The sequence below is a fragment of the Lissotriton helveticus genome, chromosome 1_1 (genome assembly GCF_964261635.1).
Source record: "Lissotriton helveticus chromosome 1_1, aLisHel1.1, whole genome shotgun sequence".
NCBI classification, from domain to species: domain Eukaryota; kingdom Metazoa; phylum Chordata; class Amphibia; order Caudata; family Salamandridae; genus Lissotriton; species Lissotriton helveticus.
This window is the reverse complement of record NC_136057.1, coordinates 1790535285-1790560900: the sequence shown is the minus strand read 5'-3', so window position 1 is coordinate 1790560900 and position 25616 is coordinate 1790535285. Positions and strand designations below refer to the sequence as shown.

Genomic DNA, 25616 nt, shown 5'->3' with positions numbered 1-25616 from the left:
TAAAATTATACAGTTCTATATCGTGCATAGGGCCTACTTGTCCCCAGACAAAATTAATAAGTATTTCGCATTAGACACGTCCGCATGCCCACACTGCTCACTGACGAATGCGGACATCCTACACATGCTCTGGATCTGTCCTAGACTCCACACATACTGGCAGGGCATTACGTCCTTATTGACGAAGGGGACCGGCGCGGAACTGCCACACACCTTGGAGGCTTGCCTGCTGGGCTTGTTTAAAAAAACAAAACAGAACAAAGTCCACACCAGATTTAGGGACCTCGGGTTAATCACTGCCAAGCGACTTATTACCAAACACTGGAAGAGTAGAGACCCGCCACAACTCCAATACTGTTGCACCTCCCTTGTTAACTGGGCAGTAGCGGAGAGCACAACCCTGCACAGAGAGGAGACGGCGAGACTGAGAGCCATACCAATAGCAGTACACTGAGATGATGTACTCAAATCGTTCCGGCAGGCATGCCTTGATCAGGGACTCACATAGCCGTCAAATAGATAGCGCACCATTGTAATAGCGGATGTGGTAGGCAGTAGTTCACCTGAGGGAGGAGACCGGGCCTCGAAAGATGACGACACCACACGCACATGTCACGGAGTAATGCTCGTACATCACCGGCGGGTGAACCAGACCTACCCCCCGTGCGCGCCACCGGCGACCGATGCCCCACTGTGACCATGCTGCGGACACAGCCACCCAAGTCGGCGACACTTCCCCCGTATCTGAGAGCAATGACCTACATATGAAGACACACATAAACATGTTCTCCCCCCCAGTTAGCCAAGTTGGCGATATTTTTTTTAATTTCCTTACTAGATGCAACAACACAACTGGTCATAGTACACCGTGACACGAGAAATGCGGCTGCTCCTCTAATGGCCTGCAGAACGCATGCCTTTCTATGAGGAGACGCTTCACACAAAGGGTCTAATTGACATGGAATGAGACGCGACGGGCCCCCATATGTGAATGATGCTGGGTCCCCACCGACACACATGGGGGGCCACACTGCATTTCCAATGGATCCGAGCAATGACCTGCCCCAATGCCATCCCGTGGGACACACACTTATCTCACATGATGAGCCACCACCTCATGACATATGACACCACCCCAGTTATTAAACGCCATCTCCCCTTTAGCGGATGGTCCGTGGCTCTGTGGAGACTGGCAACACTCTTCAATATGAAGCACCATGAGGAACTGTTCTATGGTTTATATATTGTTTTCCTTTTCAATATCAACAGCAAAGGCATGAGAAGCTCGTACTGTATACTGTTATAGCTGTACAGGTTCCATTGATATATCTCGCACACCTAACCTTTCTTTTACCCTCCTCAAACTATTCCTCTGTATTGCATTTAATTTTGTTGATATCTCAATAAAAATATTCAAAAAAAAAAAAATGAAGGCATTATTCCGTGAACCAGAATACACCAGAGAAGCCCAGCTCACTTTAGATTATAGAGAAGAGAGGCTCATGGGATGGAAGGGAGACTTTCCATGTAGTCAGACAACAGGGTCAAACAAAGAAAATTAATAAACATTATATCCCTGGTATTCCCTCTTTTATCAATCCCTAGAAACTGAGCGCCCCATTTAGAGTCTGTTACCAAAATGTTAAATAACTGTAGACAACTAAATTTGTTTAGACTTGACAATAAGATGTTTCTGTTTGTTTGAGTATTTTCACAGATCCTTAAAATGGAAGGAAATGAAATTCCAAGACGAGCGAGGAAAGCAGCCACCTTTCCCAGGACATTTTCCCAGCCCACTCGCTTGCCCGGGGCCTTGCCCCTCTGGGGGCGCGAGGGGAAGTCTCTGCTCACCCCAGTAGTTAAAAGTAAAATTCACGTGGATTCCTTCATCCCCACCCAACGAGGCACCGGCACCAACATTCCTGTTGGGAGGATCTGGGGTTCAAGCCGCGGGTCCGAGAGCCTTGAAGCCAACGGGGATGCTGCTGAGAGCCGCCTACCAGTGGCATCATCTACAACTCCAAAGGTTATCAGACTGTCAAGGACTCTGCCAGCGGATGAGGCCTATGGCACAAGGATGGGCACAGGGAGGAAGGTGAGCTCCATCACCGTGAAGCTCAAGGTTAATTCTGGCCCCACCTGGAGGGAACCTTTGAAGGAAAACTCAATGGACTCCAGTGTGGAAAGCGAGGAAGAGAGGCAAGGTATGGGGTGTTCTGCCCAACCCACAGAGCAGAAGCAAGTGCCAAGGTTCCCAACAGTGCCAAGATCCTTCGCATTGTCAAACGAATCAAGCAGTAAAGGCCAACAGGAAGTGAGAGAAACTGAGGTGCAGAAGCCCCACCGACGGTCATACAGTGCTGGGACGCGCCATAACTTCAAGGGTGTCCCACAACACCTTCCTCTGCCCACATGGTCTTCAAAAGTAAACCAGCACTCAGGGCCATGGGGGGCAAGTGTGCAGCTTGGGAGAGAAGCCTACCCCGGCATGCCTACAACTGACCGGGTCAGTACTCCGACACCGCCAGACAGCGAGGCGAGCGTGTGCCTGGGTCTCACCAGGACCACCCCAGCAGGAGTAGTGGAGCTGCTAAGGAACACTGGCCTAAGCGGGCTGTGGCTGAGAGCTGCTGCTGCTGAGCCTCACTGCCGCCGACCGGAAGTGGATCAATGCGGCAATGTGACAACATCCTTGGGTAAGAGTGAATAGAGCGGGGAGGCAGTGGGGTTGTCTACGCAAAGCAATTAGAATGTTGTGTGTAAGGTAAAAGAGGCGCTCTGCATCGATTACCCATTCCACTCACAATAACTCCTCTACTCTAACATTACATGGCAGCACTCACATTACATCGTCCCACTCGGAATTGACGAGGCCTCCCTCTCACAATAACTTCCTCTCACAATCACATTACACTAAGGTATACAGGCACTGATGGCAGCAACTCCCACAACATCCACCCGTCCTGTCGCATAGTGCCAATATCGGCAACACACCCCACCCGCAAACATAGCAATACCATGATAAAGAACACACAAGACACATTGGTTGTTGGAGAAAACATTGCTACAGGTTTATTTTGCATAAGAAATATACCAATATGCTGGGTCAACTTGAGAGAACAACTTTATTCGATTTGATACACAAAACATAAAAGCATATAAATAACAATCATTAAAAACGTCTCACAGGAATATGCTTGGCTAAAATAAGCTAGAATAAAATATCATTTGCGTGATTCCATCATTTACTCTGTGTTAACGGGGAAATAAAACTCCATCAGATGCTCAATCCCCCCTTGTTATTCGTAGCTTTAAAGCGGCTCTTAAAAAGTTTACCACAAAATAGAGAGTAAAAACATCAGTTGACATTTATAAAAAACAACAAGGCTACATGTGCCCGCCTGAATCTAGCTTGCCTTAACAGGCCATTCATAAACAATTTCCTGGGGAAGTTGTAATACGGGCAGAGTAAAACTAAATGAAGGGTGTCCTGCGGAGACCTATTGTTGCAGCCGCTGGGCCCTCTCTCCTCTAAATTTAAAATAAAACCTGCCGGTGCTGTCAATAAATGATGGATGCAATTTAATCTAAAGCGGGTGATCAAAAATCGGTCATGGGCACTTGTCATTAGTGTTAATTATGGTTCTATGCCCTGTGATGTTTTAACTAAGATATGATCTCTCACTGAGTGTTTCCCCAATTCAACGGTTTCGCACTGCGGCATAGCAAACTTTAGGTACAGCGCTTTAATATCACCTTTATCCTTTGATCTTATTGTCTCTGGTTTGTCAAACAGATCTGTGCGCCCTAAGTCAACAAATAAATCCCTAACGCATTTCAACCATGGGATTTTCCGCTGATACTCTAGGGAGAGACAATCCTGCACTACCAGCCTTGTCAGACCCACCTCTGCCTTGGTCCAAATCTTCAACCAACATACTAGGGGCTTCACTCCCACACTATATGATATGTACCTAACCCCCAGTTCCTCGTGTGCATAGTATGCTGGCGTAGTATGTGGGACCTTCAGCATCCGACTTAGATATTTATTCTCTCCCCTTTACAATTTGGTGGGCTTAACAAAATCCCCACACCTCACTCCCATACAAGACTTTAGCACAACAGATGGAGATATATAATTTTAAAATCAAGCCTGGTATCCAAGACCCCAGCCTCAGAGCATAATTTGCAATTGAACCCATGGACCTGTTCAAAGTCAGACACTTTTTCTTTATTAAATGTTTGAAGTTCTGGTGGTTGTCAAAAAACATACCCAAATAGGCAAAGGCTGGGACTTTGCCTAAGGTGTATGAGCCTATGGTGTAATTATATTTTTTACTAGGCTTCTTTCCCATCTCCATTATATATGATTTTGTGAGATTAGAGGACATGTCCAAGTGATCCATGAATTTCACAATGCCGTCTATTAAAAGCTGCAAACTATGTGGGGTACGGACAAGAAGCACCGCAATGTCTGCGTACAGCAGAACCAGAACTGTTCTGTCACCTATTCTTGGTATTGCAGCCTCGATGTTACGCAAGTTGGCATCGAGCCCATTAATATATATGGTAAACAAGAATGGCGCTAAAATGCATCCTTGTCTAACCCCACTAGAACACTTAAAAAACTCTGGGGCATATTATCAAGGCATTTATCTCCGCTTTTTTGGCTTTAAAAGCCAAGAAAGCGGAAATAAAATGATCTCCCTATCAGCAACAGGGTGCTAACACGCAAATTCGCATGTTAGCACCCTTTTTCTCTACGCTTCCCCTTGCATCTCTAATGAGATGCAAAGGGGGCGTTCCAGAGAAAAATAATAGGAGAAATGTTGTTAAGCGACATTTCTCCTATTATCAAGGATTTCGCTAACCCTGTTAGTGATTAAAAAAAGCAGTGCTAACCACGGTTAGCACTGCTTTTTTTACACCTGGTATTTTCCTGACTTAGCCATGATATCCTATGGAAGGTGGATATCATGGCTAAGTTTGTGAGCCCCTATCATCAAGCTAACGCCAAACTTCGAGAGTTTATCGTTGGTTTTCCAGCGATAATCTCTCATTTGGCAGTTAGCGCGAGGATTTTTATCACTTCTGAGATAAACCTTGCTAATAGCAAGTTATCTCTGCGATAATTTCCGGCGATGCTTAGCGTTAAAAAATTCGTTGCTAAGCATCGTTAGCGATAAATATCGCTCATCGTTGACAATATGCTCCTCTGTAACTTTCCCCTCCTTTGTGTATTTTAGAGCTGCTGTTGTGTTGGAATGCAGTAACTGAAGAATATTTATTATTGCTATGTCTACCCCAAGGTCCCTCATTAGGATCCACAACTTATTGTGATTCACATGATCAAAGGCCGCAGTGAGGGCCATGAAGGCTAAATATAGCGCCCCAGCCTTTGCTATAGTATATCTTGCGGTGATAAGGTACAGGTTGAGACACTGATCTATGGTAGATTTTCCCGGACGAAACCCATACTGCACATCCATGATAATTTGTGTCTCCTCTTCCCAATCCATCAATCTGTTTAAAATCACCCGCCCCAGGACCTTCGCTACAACATCTATCAAAGATATCGGCCAATAACAATGTGGGCTGTGCCTGTCACTCTTCTTAAAAATCGGTGCGATAATAGGAGAAGACCAGGATGCTGGCATATTTGTATTTATTTCTGCATTTAGAACCCTAGTTAGGAGAGGGGCCCAGACCTCCGTGTTAGAACTAAAAAGGTCCGGTGGGATCCCGTCTGGCCCCGGTGCCTTGTTCTTGTCAGGAACAAGGCACCGGGGTACACTTACGGGCAATCCAAGGAAGGCAGCAGTGACATCCCTAAACTGCCCTGCCCACATGATGAGCCAAATTGCACTGTGGCCTAACCAATCGGTGCTAACCATTTTGGGGGATTACCCCTTACATCCTGTGGACCACCAGTCCACCCATTTACTCACGCTGCTTGAGGGGGCAGAACGTATCCAGGCAAGCCCCCGGTTGCTCAGGTTTAGAACCGCCCAAAGGACTAACAGGCACCGTTGTTCCTTCAGGGTCCTGCCGTAAGGACTTCCTGGGGTTGTTTGGCATTTGCACCCTTCTTGTACTCCTGAATAGGTTACCCCTATGTATCATTCAGCCTCTGGATCGCCCTGTAACTCCGCCATAGCTCTGGATGTGCCACCCATCACACCCAGGGCCCCCCACCAAGGCAGGCATTCTTACTTACACCCTGCTGATTCTAGGGCATTACACAAGTCCAACAGAACAGGTCCCTACCCACTCTAGACAAATGGACCCCATCCACATCAAAACATCCCGTGGTCTTGGCATGCAAGAGTCCATGTCTGATAAAGCTAAAATCCCTTTGTGCCGTGAATTTGTGCATGGCGCTGTTTACCCTCCTGCAAAAAAAATCCACGGCCTCTCCAGACCTGACCCAGTGCCAAACGTGGAGTGATCTTGGACCACCATAATTCACATGCACCTAATTGGTTGCTTAACCTACTCATAGTGGATTTCATTGTTTGTAGCAGAACCTTTCTACCCATGAAAGTCAAATCATTGCCTCCCAGGTGGATGACCAAAATGTTAGGAGTGGATCCGCCTCCCGCTAGTCTGCTTTCAGAAGTTGTGGGAGAAAACCAAGTAACTTGTAAATGTAAAATTCTGGATCTGCAGTTTGCTTGTGGAGAAAATGTGCTCCAAGACAGACGTGTATGCCTAAGCCCACGCAGCCTGTGTCGTACCACAAGGCCCACCATCCAGACAAATGCTATGTCACATCACTCTTCTCCCCTAGGTCCTTCACCGCTCGAGTCACAGGCGCTGCGTGGACCCGAGTGAAAACAATGCAACAAAACATCCCAATGAAGGTCTCCCCACCATAGCAGCACCACTGCCCCGAAACTCAAGCCCTTACAGTGACAGATGGAGCCCACCATATCATGGAATAGAAATATGACACCTCAGTTAAAAGGGGGGGGACAACCACAGTGCGGAGGCGCCATCTGGTGGCCCAGTCACCTTATGGCCCCATATCAGTGCATAATTTGTAAAGAAATAGGGGCCCGATGTAGGTCGGTCGGTAACGGCCGAAAATCGGTATTTTCGGCCGTTACCGACCAGTATTTTAGAAATGGTATGTAGGGCCACATATTTTACAGAATCGGTAAATTTACCGATCGGTAAATTTACCGATTCTGTAAAATACCGAATACCGATTAGGTAAATTTGATATGTAGGTGGGACTCTTCTGAGTCCCACAAGCCTTACCGATTCGGTATTTTAGCATCAAATTCAATTTGATGTTAAAATACCGATTCCGGTGTGCATGCACATGTGTGCATGCACACCTATGCCATATGACAGGCAGACCTGCCCTTAGGGCAGGTATGCCTGCCACATGGCACACGAGCCTCTTTTGGGGGTGCCGGAGGGTGTCAAAGTGACACCCCCTGCACCCTTGTGTAAATCGGTATTTACCGATTCGGTAAATACCGAATCGGTAATGCCCATTCATTCCTATGGGCTTCAAAGCCCATAGGAATGAATGGGCATTACCGGTCGGTATTTACCGATTCGGTAAATACAGATTTTTACCGATTCGGTAATAGGAACATCTGGATGCTCCTACATGTCCCTCCTTCCTATTTACCGATTCTTAATTACCGAATCGGTAAAATTCGGTAATTAAGATTCGGTAAATAAGTCCTACCTACATCGGGCCCTAAGTGCCTGAGCCTTTGTGATGAGGCCACCGCAATTTGCACCACACATTGCCACTGCCAGCGCTGCCAATGTCAGAGCTTACCCAACAACTAACCATCACACTGCTGCAAGTGTGATAATTCAGACAGGTCAAGCCCCCAAAGCTTTAAGCATTGTTTGGGTGGCAGATATTAGTTGTTTTGAACATTTATTGAATTATTAAACAACTAATTTTCTGCTCATTTTTAAATAAGTAGCTGTCCTAAGTGCCGGTTCCCGCATTTAAGTGCTGGTGCCGAGCCCCGGAAAGCACCTGCTCAAATTATGAACTGCCCCAAATAGGATTTAAAATTACGATGAACTCTGTGCATTAACTGGAATGCTCAATGCGCCTTCGACCAAACAAATGAGTCCTCACCACACCATTGGGCAGATGTTCAGATGTTGGTAAAACCAGCATCACCTTTGCTGAAGGGACCATCTTTTGATCGCTCCAAGCTACATGACTTTTGCCCCGATTCCCGTCTGCTTTTCCCGTCTAAGCTGCTTGAGACAATAGTGTTCTTACACTTGAAAGAATGTGAAATCTAAAGGTATTTTTGACAATCAATAAGCTGTATATCACCCAGGTTGCAGCACTGACTCTACGAATGTTTGTCTCAGGGTTTCGAATACTCGGTGGTGGATATCATCTATCACTGAGCCAAAGCAACTGCCAATGCTGCTGTTTTCAGGGAGGCCACAGGTAAGGCACAACTCTAAGGGAGAGCATTGTAGGAGAAAATTGTTGCACGGACACCACGCGACTGAAAATCATGCTCTGCCCGTGAGCCGCTGCACTGGGCCAGCCAGCCACAGGACAGCTCGGTTGCAAGCCACACAGCAATAGGCAGAAAACCAAGCCGGGCAAATACATCGTAATTAAATAATGTAATCAAGTATCCCACAACCCGCAGTGTGGATTTAAAACACAGGGAAAAGAAAGGGCAAAAAGTTATCTGTTGTCCTCTTCTCCAACAAGGGTAAGCTAGGGCGAGGGGAGGAACGTCGCGGAATGTAAGCACCAGACCACACCGTGGATGCTTTTGCTCAAAGAGCCGCCAGATTACTTTAAAGCTGCCCTATACGTGCATCGAACTGCGCCCTCTGAAGCATTAACGCTCTGGTCAGGTGCAGGACCCAAGCCCAGTGGGAGGGACATTGAAGTCTAAGATATAAAATATAGACTCTCGCACCGGGGACCTTATACACAAGGCTATCTTGATTTTGGGTGATGGAATATTCATTGATGTGGCAAGGATAAAAGTGTTGCGTGCTGGCGCCGGGACTGAAACCTGTTCCCTTATTTCAAAATAGTTCACCCCTGGGCCACCTATAACTTTTGCGAAATCAGGACTCATGGTGCTTTTCTCCCCATTACCTATAACAAGGATACGGACATCCATTCTAGTGTACTCCTGTGAATGACGAAGCCATCGGACACACCGAATCACAGAATGACACTCAAACTTTGTTTTAAGCTTATTTGCCCTACGCTGGGCGTGCTCAATTGGAATTAAGTCCCTAACACATACCCCGACTGATGCCTACTCCATCTTGTGAGTTGCAGCCTACCTTTGCCCCAGATTGCAGTGAGCAGAGTCCAGGAAGTGGAAGGAGGCAGACTAGTGCTGTCTCTTCCCCAAAACAAAAGTTGTTAAAAAAAACGATTTCCCCTTTCTGTGATTACTGTCTTTGCCTGTGGTTCTTACAGTTTAAAATTGTAGTATTAACCTGCCTTTGATTGCATATTTTTTCACCTGTTTTGTGTTTTAATCTTGTGTTTGTTCCTGCTTATGATTGCTTCCATTTAACGTGTTGAATTGTGGGATTTGCAGTCCAAACTCTGTAGTTTACCCCTCTCATTCCTGGTGACAATTCAGTTTTCGCTCCAAATTTCTCCTTTGCTCTGTGCTAAGACCTGTATGTGAAAACAGTGCACCCTGAGCCACCATTTTGTGTTCACAAGCCAGTGAAACCAGCCCCTTTACACCCCCCCTCCCAGCAACAGGGATATTCTACATCAGAGGGTGCTTCTGTGAGCTGTTTAAACTGTGCTTACTAGGGACTGTGCACTTCGTTTTTTGGGCAGGAGAGGGAGTAAAGTTTTATTCAAACAGTATTGTCAGATTTCAAGTTAGTGAGGCCTTTACCTGCAGAAGTGCAAAGTGTGGATTGAGCCTGTCTGTCTCCTTGGAGATTCTGAACAGGAGAATCTGCTCCCCAGCCCCCACCCCCAACCAGCAAACCCAGGACTTGGGATTAGCTATTCAGCTACCAGACAACTCTAAGCCCTCCCCTCACACCTTCCCAGGCCCCTTAAGGCTTTGCTGAGTGCACCCTAAATAATTTTCCTCCATCTTGTGAGTTGCAGCCTACCTGTGCCCCAGATTTCAGTGAGAAGAGTCCAGGAATTGGTAAGGAAGCAGACTAATGCTGTCTTCCCCAAAACAAACGTTGTTAAAAAAATGATTTTCCCTTTCTGTGATTACTGTCTTTGCCTGTGGTTGTTACCGTTTAAAATTGTAGTTTTAACCTGTTTGTGATTGCATATTTTATCACCTGTTTTGTGTTTTAATCTTGTGGTTTTTCCTGCCCATGATTGCTTCCATTTAACACGTTGAATTGTGGGATTTGCAGTCCAAACTCTGTAGTTTATTCTTCTCATTCCTGGTGACAATTCAGTTTTTCCTCCAAATTTCCCCTTTGCTCTGTGCTAAGACCTGTATGTTTAAACAGTGCACCCCCCTAGCAACCATTTTGTGTTCACAAGCCAGTGAAACCAGCTCCCTGCCCCCTCCTCTCCCCCAGCATTAGGGATATACTACATCAGAGGGTGCTTCTGTGAGCTGTTTAAACTGTGCTTACTAAGGACTGTGCACTTCGTTTGTTGGCCAGGAGAGTGTAATCCGTGGTTGACCTCTGGATTGAGTTCTGGCAGTCGAACCAAAACCACAGACCTACAACACAGCAGTAAAGCACCAACAGACCAGAAGTAGAGATAAGGCTTTTTTGAAAGTACCAATAATGCTCCAAATTAAGTTCTATAATGTCACGAACTAACCAAGGACCGGGTTCTAGTCACCCTGCATATACCTTATGTACCCACACCGTCCTCCGCATGAATGCCGTTCCTGGCACTCCCCAACAGAGGGCACTATACTAAGAAATGACCGACAATGCCACTCGAGCTTGTCTGTCAGCAACAAAGAGACCGGTAAATACCTGGCCTAACCGTCCCCCGCATGATTGCCGGTCCCGGCACTCGCCAACGAGGGGTACAGTGATACGCCGTGGCCTGCAATGCCACCCTAAAGCAGGGATCTTGACTCCTGGGGTGGAGCGAGAGACCTCGGCTCCCTCATCTATGATTATCGTCTTGCCCTGTGAAGTCCGTGATCCTTTGACTGATAGGAACACCGTGTAGGGCTTCCTCGTTATGATTCCTTCATAGATTGTTGGTATCAATGCCCTCGAAATTATTTTGGCCTGATGACGGGACGCACAGGAACAGCCGCTCGAAGGGCGCTTGATTCCCATGTGTTCCGGCAATATTTATCAAGGGCCCCAGCGAGACCCACAACTAAGTCCCCAAAGTACTCACGCTCCGGTCGGGTCATGAATGCGCGGCCGCCCAACTTGTTCGATCACCCACACCTCGGCACGCTCTGGCAGGAAGTAGAAAAAGCAACGCTGTTCCTTACCTCACGGCGATTCCCCATACCTTGTCTCCGGCTCGTCAATATCCGACACTGTTCCCGGCTGCCGCCATTGTTTTATGCACTTCCTGGCGTGCGGGTGCGCCGCGCACAGCATTTCGGTATTTGTAGTTCGTTCGGGGCCGCTGCTGGGAAATGAAGTTCCGTTTTCACCCGCTAATGCGGTACAGGTTGTTATCGTGCCGCTTGCTGCTCCGTGCCGCCACGAACCATGACAGAGAGGGAGTAAAGTTGTATTCAAACAGTATTGTTAGATTTCAAGTTAGTGAGGCCTTTACCTGCAGAAGTCCAAAGTGTGGATTGAGCCTGTCTGTCTCCTAGGATATTCTGAACAGGAGAAGCAGCTTCCAACTCCCTGGCCAGAAAATCTTGTCTGAGATCGCTGGGACCTTATATGGTCTGCTAGTGGTTGGTACATGTGTACACTGATTGGTGGTTGTATCTTGTGTTTCTATTGGATTAGGGTTGGTGTCCTCATTGGTTGGGTATTTGAGGGTTCTGATTGGTTTCTGGGTCTGTGATTCAATCAAAGTAGGATTGGGACTAGGGCTAGGGTTAGGATTTCTATTGGAAGTAGGGACTAGGGCTTCCTATGTTATTGGTTGTTGGAAGTAGGGTGGGACTAGGGCTAGGGTTAGACCTTTAATTGGAAGTACAGATTAGGGCTTCTGGTGTGATTGGTTGCTGGACTAGTTGTGGGACTAAGAGTAGGGTTAGGCTTTCTATTGGAAGTAGGGACTAGGGCTTCCTGTGCCCTTGGTTGCTTGGACTTGGGTTGGGACTATTGGTAGGGCTAGGGCCTCTACTGGATGTAGAGATCAGGGTTTTTGAACTGATTGGGTGCTTGGACTAGGGCTAAAATTGGCTGTAAGGTCCTGGTCTCCTATTGGTTCTAGATTTTAGGGCTAGTGTTGTGATTGGATAATGTTAGGGCTAGGGTTCCCATTGGTTGACGAGGTCACCTGATTACTAGGGCTATAAAAGGCCAGAGTTAGGGTGTCCCAGCCCGGGCGTCTTGGTTAAGGGCAGAGAGGACAAGGGGAGTTGCCTGTTTGAGCCTGTTTGACACTGACCAGGACCAGGGCCAGAAATTCTGCCCAATATACTTACCTGATTTATATATCTATATACTTTCAATGTACTTATGGATTTATATATTTCTCACTTTCTTCTAATTTAGCATTTCCAATGCACTACCCTATTTCTAAGGCTATACTTCTCTCAATATATCTTCTAGCCCAACTTTCTGACTCATCTCAAACTTCTTTCTACTACTCTTTCAAATGCACTACCGTATCTCTCTTCCTATACATCCATCAATATATCCTCTACATCTACTCTCTCATTTATCCCAAACCCCATACCACTACTATGATCCCCAAAATAACCCTTTCTAGACTCTCTCCTACTCTACCCCTCCTTGCATCATCTGACACCTCTTTTACTATACAGATCCCCTAAAACAAACCTTTCTAAACTCTTCCCTCCTTTCTACCCCACACCAACCCTTCTCAGTCCAAATAACTGACTAACATATCCACCACTAAAATTACTTTCATGTTTCACCATACTAATTCAACACTAATCCTGATACTTGCGCTTCAAAACCCCATCAGGAGTAGCAAGCGCTATATAAATAAAAACTTCTCTCCTTCATCTATACCGCCACCTACCCTTCTCTACCCAATTAACTGAATAACATATCCACTACTCAAATTACTTCATATGTTACTATACTAATTTTCAACACTAATCCTTTATGGGTTCAGGAGTGGCGTGCTACTCGCCAGAAAAGCGCTTCAACACCCATCAGGGGGTTACAAGTGCTATATGAATGCAAGCATTTCCTCCCCTTGTATCCCTCCACTATCCTTCTCACTCCAAATAACTGACTAATATCCATCACTGAAATTACTTCATATTTCACCATATTAATTCACCACTAATCCTTTATGGGCTTTCTGAATAGCGTGCATCAACACCCCATCAGGGGTAACAAGAGATATATAAATACAAACCTTTTCCTCCTCTATCCTTCTGCTATCATTCCAAATCCAAATAACTGACTAACCTATCCACCACTTAAAATGTACTTGCATGTTTCACTATACTAACTCAACACTAATCCTTTATGGGTCCCGGAGTAGCGTGCTACTCGCCGAAAAAACGCTTCAACGCCTCGTCAGGGGTAGTAAGCGCTATATAAATGCAATTACAATACAATACAAGCCGAGGTAGCCCCGCAAGACCCCCTATTTTTGACAACTCTGCAGCTGTCCACCGGGCCCAACCGGTCCCTGAGTGAAGGGGAGTCAACCAGGGCCCGAGACTGCCACACCTCTCCCCAGTGGCTTGCGCTAACCCCTAGTGCACCACCAGCAGCGGACCATGATCGAGAGCTGCTGGCCGGCAATGTGTGATGACGGGGTGGGTGGGCGTTGGGCACGGGCAACTCCACTCCTACCACCGGAGTAGGGGGAGGAGGCCACACAGGGACAACGGGATCCCAGAGGTGTGGGGGGAGGTAACTCACCGCAACAACACCAACGCTAATCTGGACTCGACATGACCCGAGGCGGCTTGATCCAAATTTCTCGGCATGATGTCTCGGCGCAGAAAGGATCACCAGATGGGTGGGGAGGTAGATATACCTGCCTCCCCAACCCCCCCCCCCCCCCCCCCCCCCCACTGGCCTGCCAGACTTGACGATGGTAGCGCCGGACTCAGGGGGGAGCGTTCCAAACACTAGACCTGCTGGGTTTGTACCCTCATGTGGCACTAAGGTGGCCGCCCTCCTATGGGGGCCCCCTGCTTGGGCCAAGGGCAGCCTCATTACACAGAAGTAGACAGCAATACATATACACACCCTCACACAATAATCACTCCTACTCTTCTCATACACACCCTTGCACAATAACCTCACCTACTCTCATACACACTCGCACAATAACCCCTTCTTCTCTTCTCATACACACCCTCGCATAATAACCCCACCTACTCCATACACACTCGCACAATAACCCCTCCTACTCTCATACACACCCTCGCACAACCCCTCCTACTCCCATACACACCCTCGCACAACAACCCCTCGTACTCTTCTCATACACACCCTCGCACAATACCCCTCCTACTCTCATACACACACTCTCCAGTGGTAGAAGTGGGAAAAAAAGTAGGGGAACTGTGGGTGGAGCATCAGGAGGTGGGAAGAACCAGAGGAGTGGGTCAATGGGCGGAGTCAGAGGTGAGGCTAAAAAGAGCAAAACATACAGTTTTTTAGTATGTTTGGCATCCACAACAATGGATACACGTTTATTTGAGGTTTAATATATTAGTTAATGACTTTAAAATAAATTTACAATGTGGGAAACGTTTTCAATCACAGAATGTCCCAAATACGCTTATAAGAGGAACCAGGTGCTGTTTGTCTCCGAGCCATTCGGGTTCTTTCATCAGCACTTCTCCCTTTTCCTAATCATTTCTGAACATAAAATTTGGGTTTAAATTCTATGACCGGAGGCCCCACATGTTAGGGATCACTGTTGAGTACATCATTCAGTGCCCCTCGGTCAATGGAAAATTGTAGTCCTACATTTTTTATGTGCTTCACGCAACATGTAATGAAGCCAGCAGTAGATGCCTTCTGGTTTCCTGTTATGGTATCTAGAAATAGCACTCAAAAATATATATATGTACACCTAAAACAACCCAGACCTGTTGGTTTTTCAGATGCTTTTAGCATTATCAGATGAATGAGATACAATTATTATATTAGTAGTTTGTGTAATTACTACTCAAGTTAGTTAGCAATGAGAATTGCAAATGCATCAATTCTGAAATTATGAGACTCAAACAGTGGTAGAGGTAGAAATAGGTAGTGGTCCTCAGATTATCTCAATCAGTTATTTTCTCCCCTTGAGACTACTATCCTCTGCAATCACTATTAGACACATTTGTCCTTTGTCTCTCCAAAAGCACTGTAGTTGTCTATAAATACCACCCAACAGAGACTGCTTGAGAGAGGTCAGACATGAAATGAATTGCAAAATATCCTAATTTGCAAATGTTTCCCACATAATTATAGCTCTGCCATATTATCCACATGATACATCATCGGCCGCATAATCTGATGGTTTTAACTAAAAAATTGTATGTAGCTCAAATGGATCAAAACACGTGACTTGTATTGCTGTGAAGTAGAAAGCCCTTTACAAAGAATGACTGGTCACCGTTCTCACTGCTGCACTTGTATGTTAAACTGGTATTATTGAGGCTAAAGCTTTGCAGAGACTGTAGGATGTGTAAAAAAGTCAAAATAATAAAGTATCAGAAAATTTACCTCACATTACGCTGCAGCCTTTCTTTGCTGCATAATTTAGCCAACACTGCAACATCATTTTGTCCTCCATTGCTGCATAATTACAGTGCCCCCAAAGTAGGCAACACATGTTAAAAGTGCTTGTGCTTGTGCTTGTGATGCCTGCACGTTCCTGAGACCCGCAATCCTACAAAAATAACAATAAACTAAAAAAAACTGTTGCCCACTTTTCACGAAGTGCAAATTGCACAGACCTTTTGCAGGCAACTCCCACAAAGTAAGGAACACCCCTCTTTTGTGTGCATCAAATATCTTCTAAAACACACTAGTTCAGGAACCCCTTTCTGTAGCTGCATAACATCGCTTTCTGTCTGACAGCATAGGAGCCTCTGATAATTAGATCTACGAAGCTGGTTTTACAGGAGCTCACGATTTGCAGGTGACGCTCAGTTTGTGTTACAATAGTTTAATTCTGCTTTAGTCAGTTACTCCGATAATCAGGGGCCCATCTGGTTTTACCACTTGTGCACTGGCTTTACGTCTCGCTGACATCTGCATGTACTGCAGTATTCACTTAACTATTGTTGTAAATGCTAGTTTACAGCACTGACACTGTTCCACTCAGTGCTTTGTGTACTTTTCTAGGCACACGTTTTGATTCAGGATTAATCTTAATCTCATAAACAGTCATTTAATCCCTGCACCCAGCAACAAGGCCTAAAAGGCACTGAGGCTGCGGTGAGAACACCTGGTCTCTTGGAGGCCGCTCTCTTACCCCCTGCCAGCCCACCATAGACTGAAGTGAGAATGCACAATGGCCATAAAATCACCTCTTCTTTCAGCCTCTCCCATGTAGGCCCAGGCCTATTCACACCCTCCCCATTGCCCCCATAACCTGAAGGTGATGGCCCGGCAGGGGATGACACTGCTTTTCGCCAGGCAGGCCCCACGAAGATGGGGGCCCAGACCAGAATGCTCCAAAGGCCAGAGCAACACCGAGCTCTCAGCCTCAAATTACAGAGGGTCAGGAGAGAGCCCAGAGTACGGGTGCCTCATTACAGTGGCCTGGCGTAGACATTAGGTATATTGTACCAGTTTAAAGAGGCTAAAAAAAAGGCCCATAGGTGCCCCTGAAGCACCGGCCCATCGCCCCATGCCCGACTACCTGCCTTCCCAATCCAACGCTGTAACTAAATAAGGTGTAAATCACACTCTAGCAGCAGGGCCACCAAAGGTTGTCATTTTCGCATGATGATTGATTGCTCCCACAGTGTTGCTTTGCAGGCACATGCCCCAAGACACAGAGGGGAAGGGGGAGGAGGTCGTGGCAACTGCAGACACCTTCCTTAATGTGCAACACACAGGGCTGGACGATCACGCGATAATTTTTTAATTCAGACCATTCCTGCCGTCCTGGGACGCATTTTTAAAATACAGAAGTAGGGGAACGGACTGAGTTAAATTTAAAAAGTAGGGGCACGCTGTGCCCTTCCGATCCACCCCACTTCTACCACTGACACAATAACCCCTGCTACTCTTCTCATACTTACCCTCCCACAATAACCCCACCTACTCTCATACTTACCCTCGCACAATAACCCCACCAACTCTCATACACACTCTTGTACTATAACCCCTCCTACTCTCACACACCCTCACATAATGAATAACCTCTCCTACTCATACACACCCTCGCACAATAACCCCTCCTACTCATACAACCAAGAAGCAGTCGGCATTGAGTATATACATGCTTACGCGACAACCAATCCTCTTCTCACATTACAAAGCTGCAGTCATAGGGCCAATATCGGCGACTCACCCCAACCGTAAACACAGCAATACCAAATAAAGAACACACAAGACACAGTAGTTGTTGGAGAAAATATTGCTGCAGGTTTATTTCGCACAAGAAATATGCCAACATGGTGGGTCAACTTACGGGCGATACAAAGCAGCAGTCAGTGTTATTGCACAGCTGACTCTTGACTCTTCTCCCTCTGTACACAATAACCACTCTTCCCGCCACAATACAGCAGCAGCTGTTATAACCCCTCCTCTTCTCACAGTACACAGCAGTAGACAGCATTGTTGATACACACCCTCCCACAATACCCGTCCTCCTTTCTCATTGTGCTGTTGCTTTCAGCCAAAGCAACCCCTTCCTCGCACAATCCCACCTTCTCCTCTCGCACATTACACAGCATCAGTGTAGCCCAGCCTCTCACGGTTGCCCGCCTCCTCTCGCATTACACAGCAAAGCTCGCCAACCGTGACCCAGTCTCTCCCTTGCCCCTTTTACCCGCCCTCTCCTCCCCTCGGGTCTGATGGATGACAGAAGGTGGGAGGGGGAGAGTGGGCCTGGGTATCACTGGAGTCACGTGACCCGCGGTCCTTGCGGCCCCAGCATCTCCATCTTTGCGTCTCCTAGCAACCAAGGAGGAGGAGGGAGAAGAGAATGAGGAGCAAAGAGAGGAGGGAGGAGAGGAGGAAGGGGGGCAACTGAGCCCGCACAATAAGCCAAGCACCTGCGAGAGACGCAGGAAAGACGGATGAATAGATGGATATATAGACAATCGCATCGAAAGTCTGAGCCATAGATCCATTGATCAGCAGACGGAGGGAAGAGGATACATGTTCAAAGGTGAGGATGCTGCTGCTGCTGGTGGGAGGGTCAGCGTGGAGAGGCTGCGACCACGGCAGGGCCCTTGGCTCACACCTGAGGGCTCCCGGTGGGTTTGTGTTTACAGACACGCGGGGAGAGGGGTCAGGAACAGGTGATGAGTCTCTTGTTTCATGGATGCGCCGCCCGTAGGTAAGAGAAACGTGTCGGACACACCCACTGGGCCTGGGCGGAGGCGCGCTCTTTGTTCGCAGGATGGCTTCAGGGCGCATTGATGGCACCTACGATGGAGCGAGATACCAAGGAGAAGAGGGGAAGGCCAGGCTGAGATCGGATCCAGACACCCAGTATGCGGTGGCTGTATCTATGAGGCAAGATCGCCTGAGGTGAGAGTAGGGAAGAGGCTGCCTGTCAGAGGGCCCAGGTCCCAGACACGCAGCCTGCCAGCCTGCCTCACGTCACCCCGGGGCCGAGGAGCTGATACTCCGCCTGCCAGCCAGAGTCAGATCACAGGGCAGGAGAGACGCAGAGGCTCCGTGTCAGGCGGGCTCAGATCACCTGAGGAGAGACGGGCAGAGATACAGCAGCAGGATCTGCCGCCCGCGAGGCGCCGATGGGGACCGGGCACCTAGCGCCTGGAAGAGGCAGACAGCCTGTTAGTCAGGTGCAGGCGTGAGGGGTATTTAGGCACCGACAGATGCTGCCTGCCAGCCCAGCTTGCGTCATCTGGAGGCCGGGGCCAGACATCTCCTCTCGGCATAGTGCAAGACAGACACCGAGATGGAAACAAAGCTGAGAGGGGCGTGATACCACGACGAGCTGCCCGTCCGCCAGGCTTCGGCCATACCCAGACATCCAGCGTGCGGTGGGTACAGGCAGCCCAGATCACCCGAGGGAGGTAAAGACAGAGGCTGAGGCCCAGATCTAGAGATGCCGAGGATGCGACAGAGACAGGGATGCCTGTCAGGCCGGCTCAGATCAGAGCCCGGTCCCCAGCGCATCACCACGACAGACACTGCGGCTGGCTGCTAGCGGCTGCACTGGACGCCCGCACGCAGCGTGGCAGTCAGCGAGTCTGCCACGCAGGGCCCCTGGGAAAAGACAGCCGTAAACCAGACACGGGGGCCGAGAACGAGACACCTGACACCGAGGCTCCAGGAGTCTGCCGCCCTGCTTTACATGACGCCACCTCCTGCAAGGAGGCAGAGGCTGCCACCGCCAGACTCATAGTGCCAATATCGGCCCCCCTCACCAGCCCTCCCGCAGCAACATACAGATAGCATAAATAAGCAGACAAGACAACTTTTTGGTTGGAGAAAATTGCTGCAGGTTTATTAGCATACAAATATGCCAACATGGAGGGGTTATCTTACAGGCGATCCAAAGGCAAGCCGCCCCTCGCGGCCTACCACCTGATGGGCCAAACTTGCATCGTGGCCTTAGCCAATCGGTGCTTAGCGGTTGTGGTGAGGGGATAGCCACTCCCACTTCCAGTGAGAACGAGACACCTGACACCGAGGCCCACCTTTACAGAACCTAGCATGTAATTGGGATAAATAAATCTCACAACACAATTTTGTTGGGAACAGTTTGCTGCAGGTTTATTCCATACAAAAGCATTTCAACGTGGTGGGTTAACTTAAGGCCGATCCAAGGGCAGGCAGCAGTGACTAACCAACGCTGTCCTGCCCGCCTGAAGAGCCAAATTGCACCGTGACCGATCCAATCGGTGCTACCAGTTATGAGGGGATTCCACCCTTGAATACCGCGAACCACTGGTCCATCACTTTACTCACGCCCTTTTAAGGGCGGAGCATTGCAAGGCAAGCCCCCGGTTGCTCAGGCTTACAACCGCCTGAAGGACTAGCGGGGCGCCGACGATTCTTGCTCCAGGGTCCTGCCGTAAAAACTCTTGGGGTTTGGCACAGCAACCCTTTTGTACACCTGAAGAGGTACCCTTCCGTACCCTTCCACCTTCGGATCACCCTGTAGCTCTGCCTGCAAAACAAATGAAAACATTAAACAGTCCTATCTAGCTGTGCTCATCAACCAACACGCCGGTATGCGGTATGGCAGGAGACTGTGTGTGCTGAGCCAAAGAGGGCGCCAGATGGACAGGGGCAGGTATAAGTACCTCACCACTACCCTCTGTGCACCCGAAGTGATGCAGCCGGCGTGCTGGGCTGGGGGACTCCTCCCCGGGGTCCTCTCAACTAGAGGGGTGGTGGTGTGCCTAATGTGGCACTAAGGTGGCCGCCCTTTTGAGGTGGCCTACTGCGTGAGCCACGGACAGCTCATACTCCCAGGGCACAGCAAGCACATTTGCTCAGACAGAGTGAGATAAAATGCAACCCAGGCCCCACCAACAGGCTCACCCTCAATGATCCCAAATGTTACATTCGTAAAAAAAAAGTTTACAAAACTAATCCTCGTCAAATGGGATTTCATAATTTCACATCCTTTGATTTGGTCAAGATTTCCTTTTCCTCAAATGAAATTTTCAGTGCCTCAGTCTCCAAATACATTTACGATTTCACAATCTATAGAGGAAATTTCAAACTTCTATCTTTTTTTAAAATCTTCTTTCGAGCCTCTAAATGTGCTCTTTTTAAATGTGGTTTCCAAGCTGCTATTTTTCTTAGACGGTGTATAGATTTGTTTCTCCTAAAAATTAAAACCAGTGGTCTCTTTGAGCATAGGAATTTTCAACATATCATCCTTCAACTGGAATTTCATGATGTCTGCTCCTTCACTGTACGTACTCCTTATTTAATTTTTTTCAAAATATTTTTTCAATATCTTCTTATAAAAAAAACATGATTTCCCAGTTTTTAAAGTCAATTTTGAAATTTCCCCTCTTTTAAGTATTTCCACCTGTTCCATTTTCCAACTTTCCAAACCGTCCTTCTGTATAAACAGATTTTGTAATTTTGAATCTTAAAAGGGGATTTCAATGATCGATTTTTAAAGGGTTTTTAAACATCTTCTTTGTCAAAGGGTAATTTCTCCTCTTTCAATCTGTTCCTAAATTTCTTTCCTTCGAACAGATTTTCAGTGTAGTCAAACATTTATGATTTCCAAGTTTTGAAATAAAATTTCATACTTAAACCCTCTTTAAAGGATTTGCTATTGTCCAATTTTGTTCGATTTTAACTAACGAAATACACACGAAATGAGGACATCTATCCCAATTCTTTAATGACTTCCACTGGTATACCTTAATGTTTTCTCTCTGAAGATAGTTTACAAGTTACTCTTCTCCCAGGAGCAGGCTAGTTATAGACATTTCCCTTGTATAAGATATTTTTCACATTCCCATTTGTAAATGGGATTTCACAATTGACCCATTTGGTCTTTGATGCGGGGTGCCCAGCAGCAATCTTTTGAAGAGACTACTTCTCTTTGGTGCAGTGGAACTCTGAAAGGCATAATGCTATTAAACCTTTTACTTCGCAAATAAGTGGAACTGGAGAATTGGCTTGTTGTCTCAGGACTGCATGGATAGATAGCAATTCACTGCTAGGATGGAATTAATTTATAGTAGTAGGCACAAGGACACAGAACATGTGTGGGACTGGGCATGTCTGGGTATTTTTTACTTGAATACATAGCCTGTTCAATTACATAGCCGTTTCCATTGTTACAAGGTATAGAGTCTGTCATTCTATGGTAGAAACATTTTCTTGCACCACATTTCGGCTATGACTGGGCTCAGAACTGCTGTATCTGATATCTAGTTGTTATGACTAGGAGTATATACACACATATTTAGGGAATGCCTTGTGCATATATAGGCTGAGGGGGCTGGATTGATAGAACAGTGGCAACAATTACTCTCCCTCCCCTTGCAGGGTTGGCAGAGCCCAGGGCAGAGCCGGTCATGTCGGAGCAGGTGCCAGAGACCCGTCCGAAGCCGGCTGTTGCCATGAAGCCCACGGCAGGCCTCAACCCGAACCTCCTTGGCTACATTGGCATCGATACCATCATCGAGCAGATGAGGAAGAAGACCATGAGGACTGGCTTCGACTTTAATATAATGGTCGTAGGTATGAATGAAGGCGTGGAGGGGCTGGATGAAAAGGATGGCCCAAATGGAAGGGTTGGGGCTGTAAGGGAACAACAGGACACAATATCATCAGGATGGGAGAACTGGGGTAGTTTGGAAGGTACATGCAGAATCTCCAGGATGGGGCAATGTGGGAAGGGCAAAGAAAGGTGGGTTGGTCCGGGTAGGTTGGATTTGAAGTGCAAGAGGGGAAGAGTGAGGCAAGATGAGACTGATGAAACAAGAGTATGCAGCAGGATGGGAACAACAGGGCTAGATTGAAAGTACAGAGCAGGGAAGAAGAAGTATGGAAAGACTAATAGGTAGGAGAGATGGAACAGGATGAATAGGAAAGGAGGTGTGTAGCCAGATGGGAAGAACTGACATGGATGGGAAGGTTGGGATAGGAAAGGAGGGATTGTGCAGGAAGAGGAGTAATAGGGCAGGAGGACTTTGACCCAACGGACAGGACAGGTTAAGAGTAAAAGGCAGAATGGTAGGGGCAGAATGGCCCAGTTGGTGGGTTAGGAGAGAAAGGCAGCCTGGGAGGGACTGGGCAGAATGGGAGGTAGATGTAATGAGATACAGGAGGGAGTAGAAGGTACAAGAGGGGTGAAGTGGAGGGGAGTAACAGGATGGAAGTGACAGGACAGGAGGGGACAAGAATGGATGGACTAGATGCAAGGGACCTCATGAGAGGGACTAGATGGAAGGAACATCAGAAGAAGAGCAGAATGGGAGGGAACAGAACAGGAAAGGAAGGGCGTGGGCTGGACAGATAGAGAGGGATGAGAGGGGGTGGAAGAGGCTGGACGGGATGCATTGAAGAGCAGTGCCATGGCAGGAAGGACACTAGGTAACAGATAGGCTGGCACTACAAAGACACATCACACTGCTAACATAACTATATTTGGTACATTTCCCTGAAAACACGTCAAACCACTGCCTCCCGTAACCTTTAAAGAACACAAAATTATACTCTCTGCTGCAAATGTGTACCAAGAATATATTTTTTTTTATACTTTGATGTGTCGTCCTAAGTGGCATGGGTATGCCCAGACATGGATCCTGTGCACACTGTCACTGAAACCAAGCTATACCTGGCGGATGAGTCCATAACTGGGGCAAAACCAGTCCTAGTTTGCTTGTGTTCGGATTCATGGAGGAATTGGCTTGGCAGTTCAGACTGGACTGTTCCCATTGGAGCCGGGTCAAGGCAGATTTGCATATAGCTGTCCAAACTGAGGTGGCATGGTGCGCAAAATAACGATTGGTTGGGATGTGGCTCGAAACATTACCAGCGGCTGAGATGAATTCAAGCATTTCATCACTTTTTGTAAAGTTTGAATGGGAAATCAGGGAACCGCACTGCATGTTAATGATGTACAATATTCACAGAACTGTGTGTGAGGATCTCAGGAGTACAAGAAATTGAGAGACACTTGGAAAAAACAGCTTTATGCAGGGCTGGATTGGCCATTCTGTCAATCAGGCATTACCTCAATAGGCTGCAGGCTCAATGTTGCTTTCAGAGATTAATTTGAGCATTCCATCAATCACATTTTTGTATACCTTTTTTTGTATACTTTCATGTGTGATGGGTATGCCCAGACGCAGGTACCTTGCACACTGTGTCACTGGAACCAAGCTATAAGCGGCCGACGAGCCCATAACTAGGGGCCAGTTCAGAGAGGACCTGGTTTGGCAGTTCGGGCTGAACTGTTCCCATTGGAGCAGAGTCAAGTGCGATTTGTAGATAGCTGGGTCCAAAGGGAGGTGGCACTGCGTGACATGGATTGGGATGCGGCCTGAGTAATTACCAGTGGCTGAGTTTATTTAAAGCATTCACCTTGCAAGTCCCTGCATTGTGTGGTAAATCTGGAGTCATGCAAGGCAGCGCAAGTAGCTGCCTTGCGTTATTCAGCCCTGGAAGGGTGTTTCATGGGTGGAGCGTGGGTGTTCCCATGCATCCCCCCATGGATTTTGGTGCATTCCCAGATTTACCAAGACTGGTAGATGTGTCAAAATGCTACACCAGTGGTTCATACTGATTCAAGCATTTTCACACTAAGCTTTTTGTTGACTACTTATTTTATTGTCCCGGAAAAACATGGAAGGATTATTTTGGTCTACACTCTTATAAATAGTGCAGTCCTTAATTCTGACTCTGTTTCCTAATATAGCGTTGCCCGTCTACATTAATTCTATGTGCTCTGTCTATATGTTTAACACAAATCCTGCGCACACATATACAGTCATTAATACAATGATTAATTTTTCAGAAAATAGGACACTCTGAACGGTAGAATCTTTGTTCCAATCTTGTTTCTTTTTAATCGCGTGTCAGAAATAGTGAGTACAAGCAGCCAGCCGACACATGTTTCGTTGTTGAAAAACATGAATCCACAACTCTTCAGGGCTAAAGGCTGACTTTCGAGTAGACGCCAGGCAGAGGAGACGCTAATTTGAAGAGCTTTCAGGAGAGCACACACCCGTGCTGCACCGGGATTCACCGGTTTGTTTGATAATCTGTTCGTGATGCGACGTTATATTCTACAATTGGAATACTGTTTGAGTCCGTTTTTGAATACTGGCGTCTTCGCTTCAATTTGACTATCTTTAGTTGGTACCCTTATCCTCGAACATTACTACTCAAGAAATTGTTGTGTTTCCCCGCTGGGTTGGAATTATCACCGGAAGAGGGCTTCCCAAAATTTGGACCCAGCCTTTAGCCCTGAAGAGTTGTGGATTAACGTTTTTCTACAACAAAACACGTGTCGGCTGGCTGCTTGTACTCACTATTTCTGACACGCGATTAAAAAGAAACAAGATTGGAACAAAGATTCTACCGTTCAGAGTGTCCTATTTTTTGAAAAATTAATCATTGTATTAATGACTGTATATGTGTGCGCAGGATTTGTGTTAATTGTAATTGTGTGGTTTTACTATACAGATTAAGGGTTTTGTGAGGGTCTCCCCTTCCTGCTAGCACCATTCCTTTAGGTTTTTCAACACACACACAACGTAACTATTGCTTGCGCGCCACAACTTCCTGATTACTAAAACCCGTCTCTATCCACTTGCTCTGTCTATATGTCACCACAGTGTCCTCTTTAGGATCAGTACTGTAGCCAGCTGCCCCCTAGAATCACACAGCTTTTTGAACGCCAG

The 25616-nt window shown here is 47.1% G+C and overlaps 1 protein-coding gene across 3 annotated transcripts in view; it reads left to right on the top strand.

The window, feature by feature from the left end:
- The window catches only part of SEPTIN3 (septin 3), a 106808-nt gene that overhangs the window by 47259 nt on the left and 33933 nt on the right, over window positions 1-25616 (top strand). For 2 of the 3 annotated variants that reach the window (XM_078640543.1, XM_078640547.1), the window contains exons 2-3: window positions 1718-2696; window positions 22252-22446. In XM_078640543.1, coding sequence (XP_078496669.1) covers window positions 1727-2696; window positions 22252-22446 — 1165 coding nt within the window. In that variant the 5' untranslated portion in view covers window positions 1718-1726. Of the gene's footprint in view, window positions 1-1717; window positions 2697-18253; window positions 18422-22251; window positions 22447-25616 lie in introns of those variants that run through there. The other variant, XM_078640551.1, reaches the window with a different exon arrangement.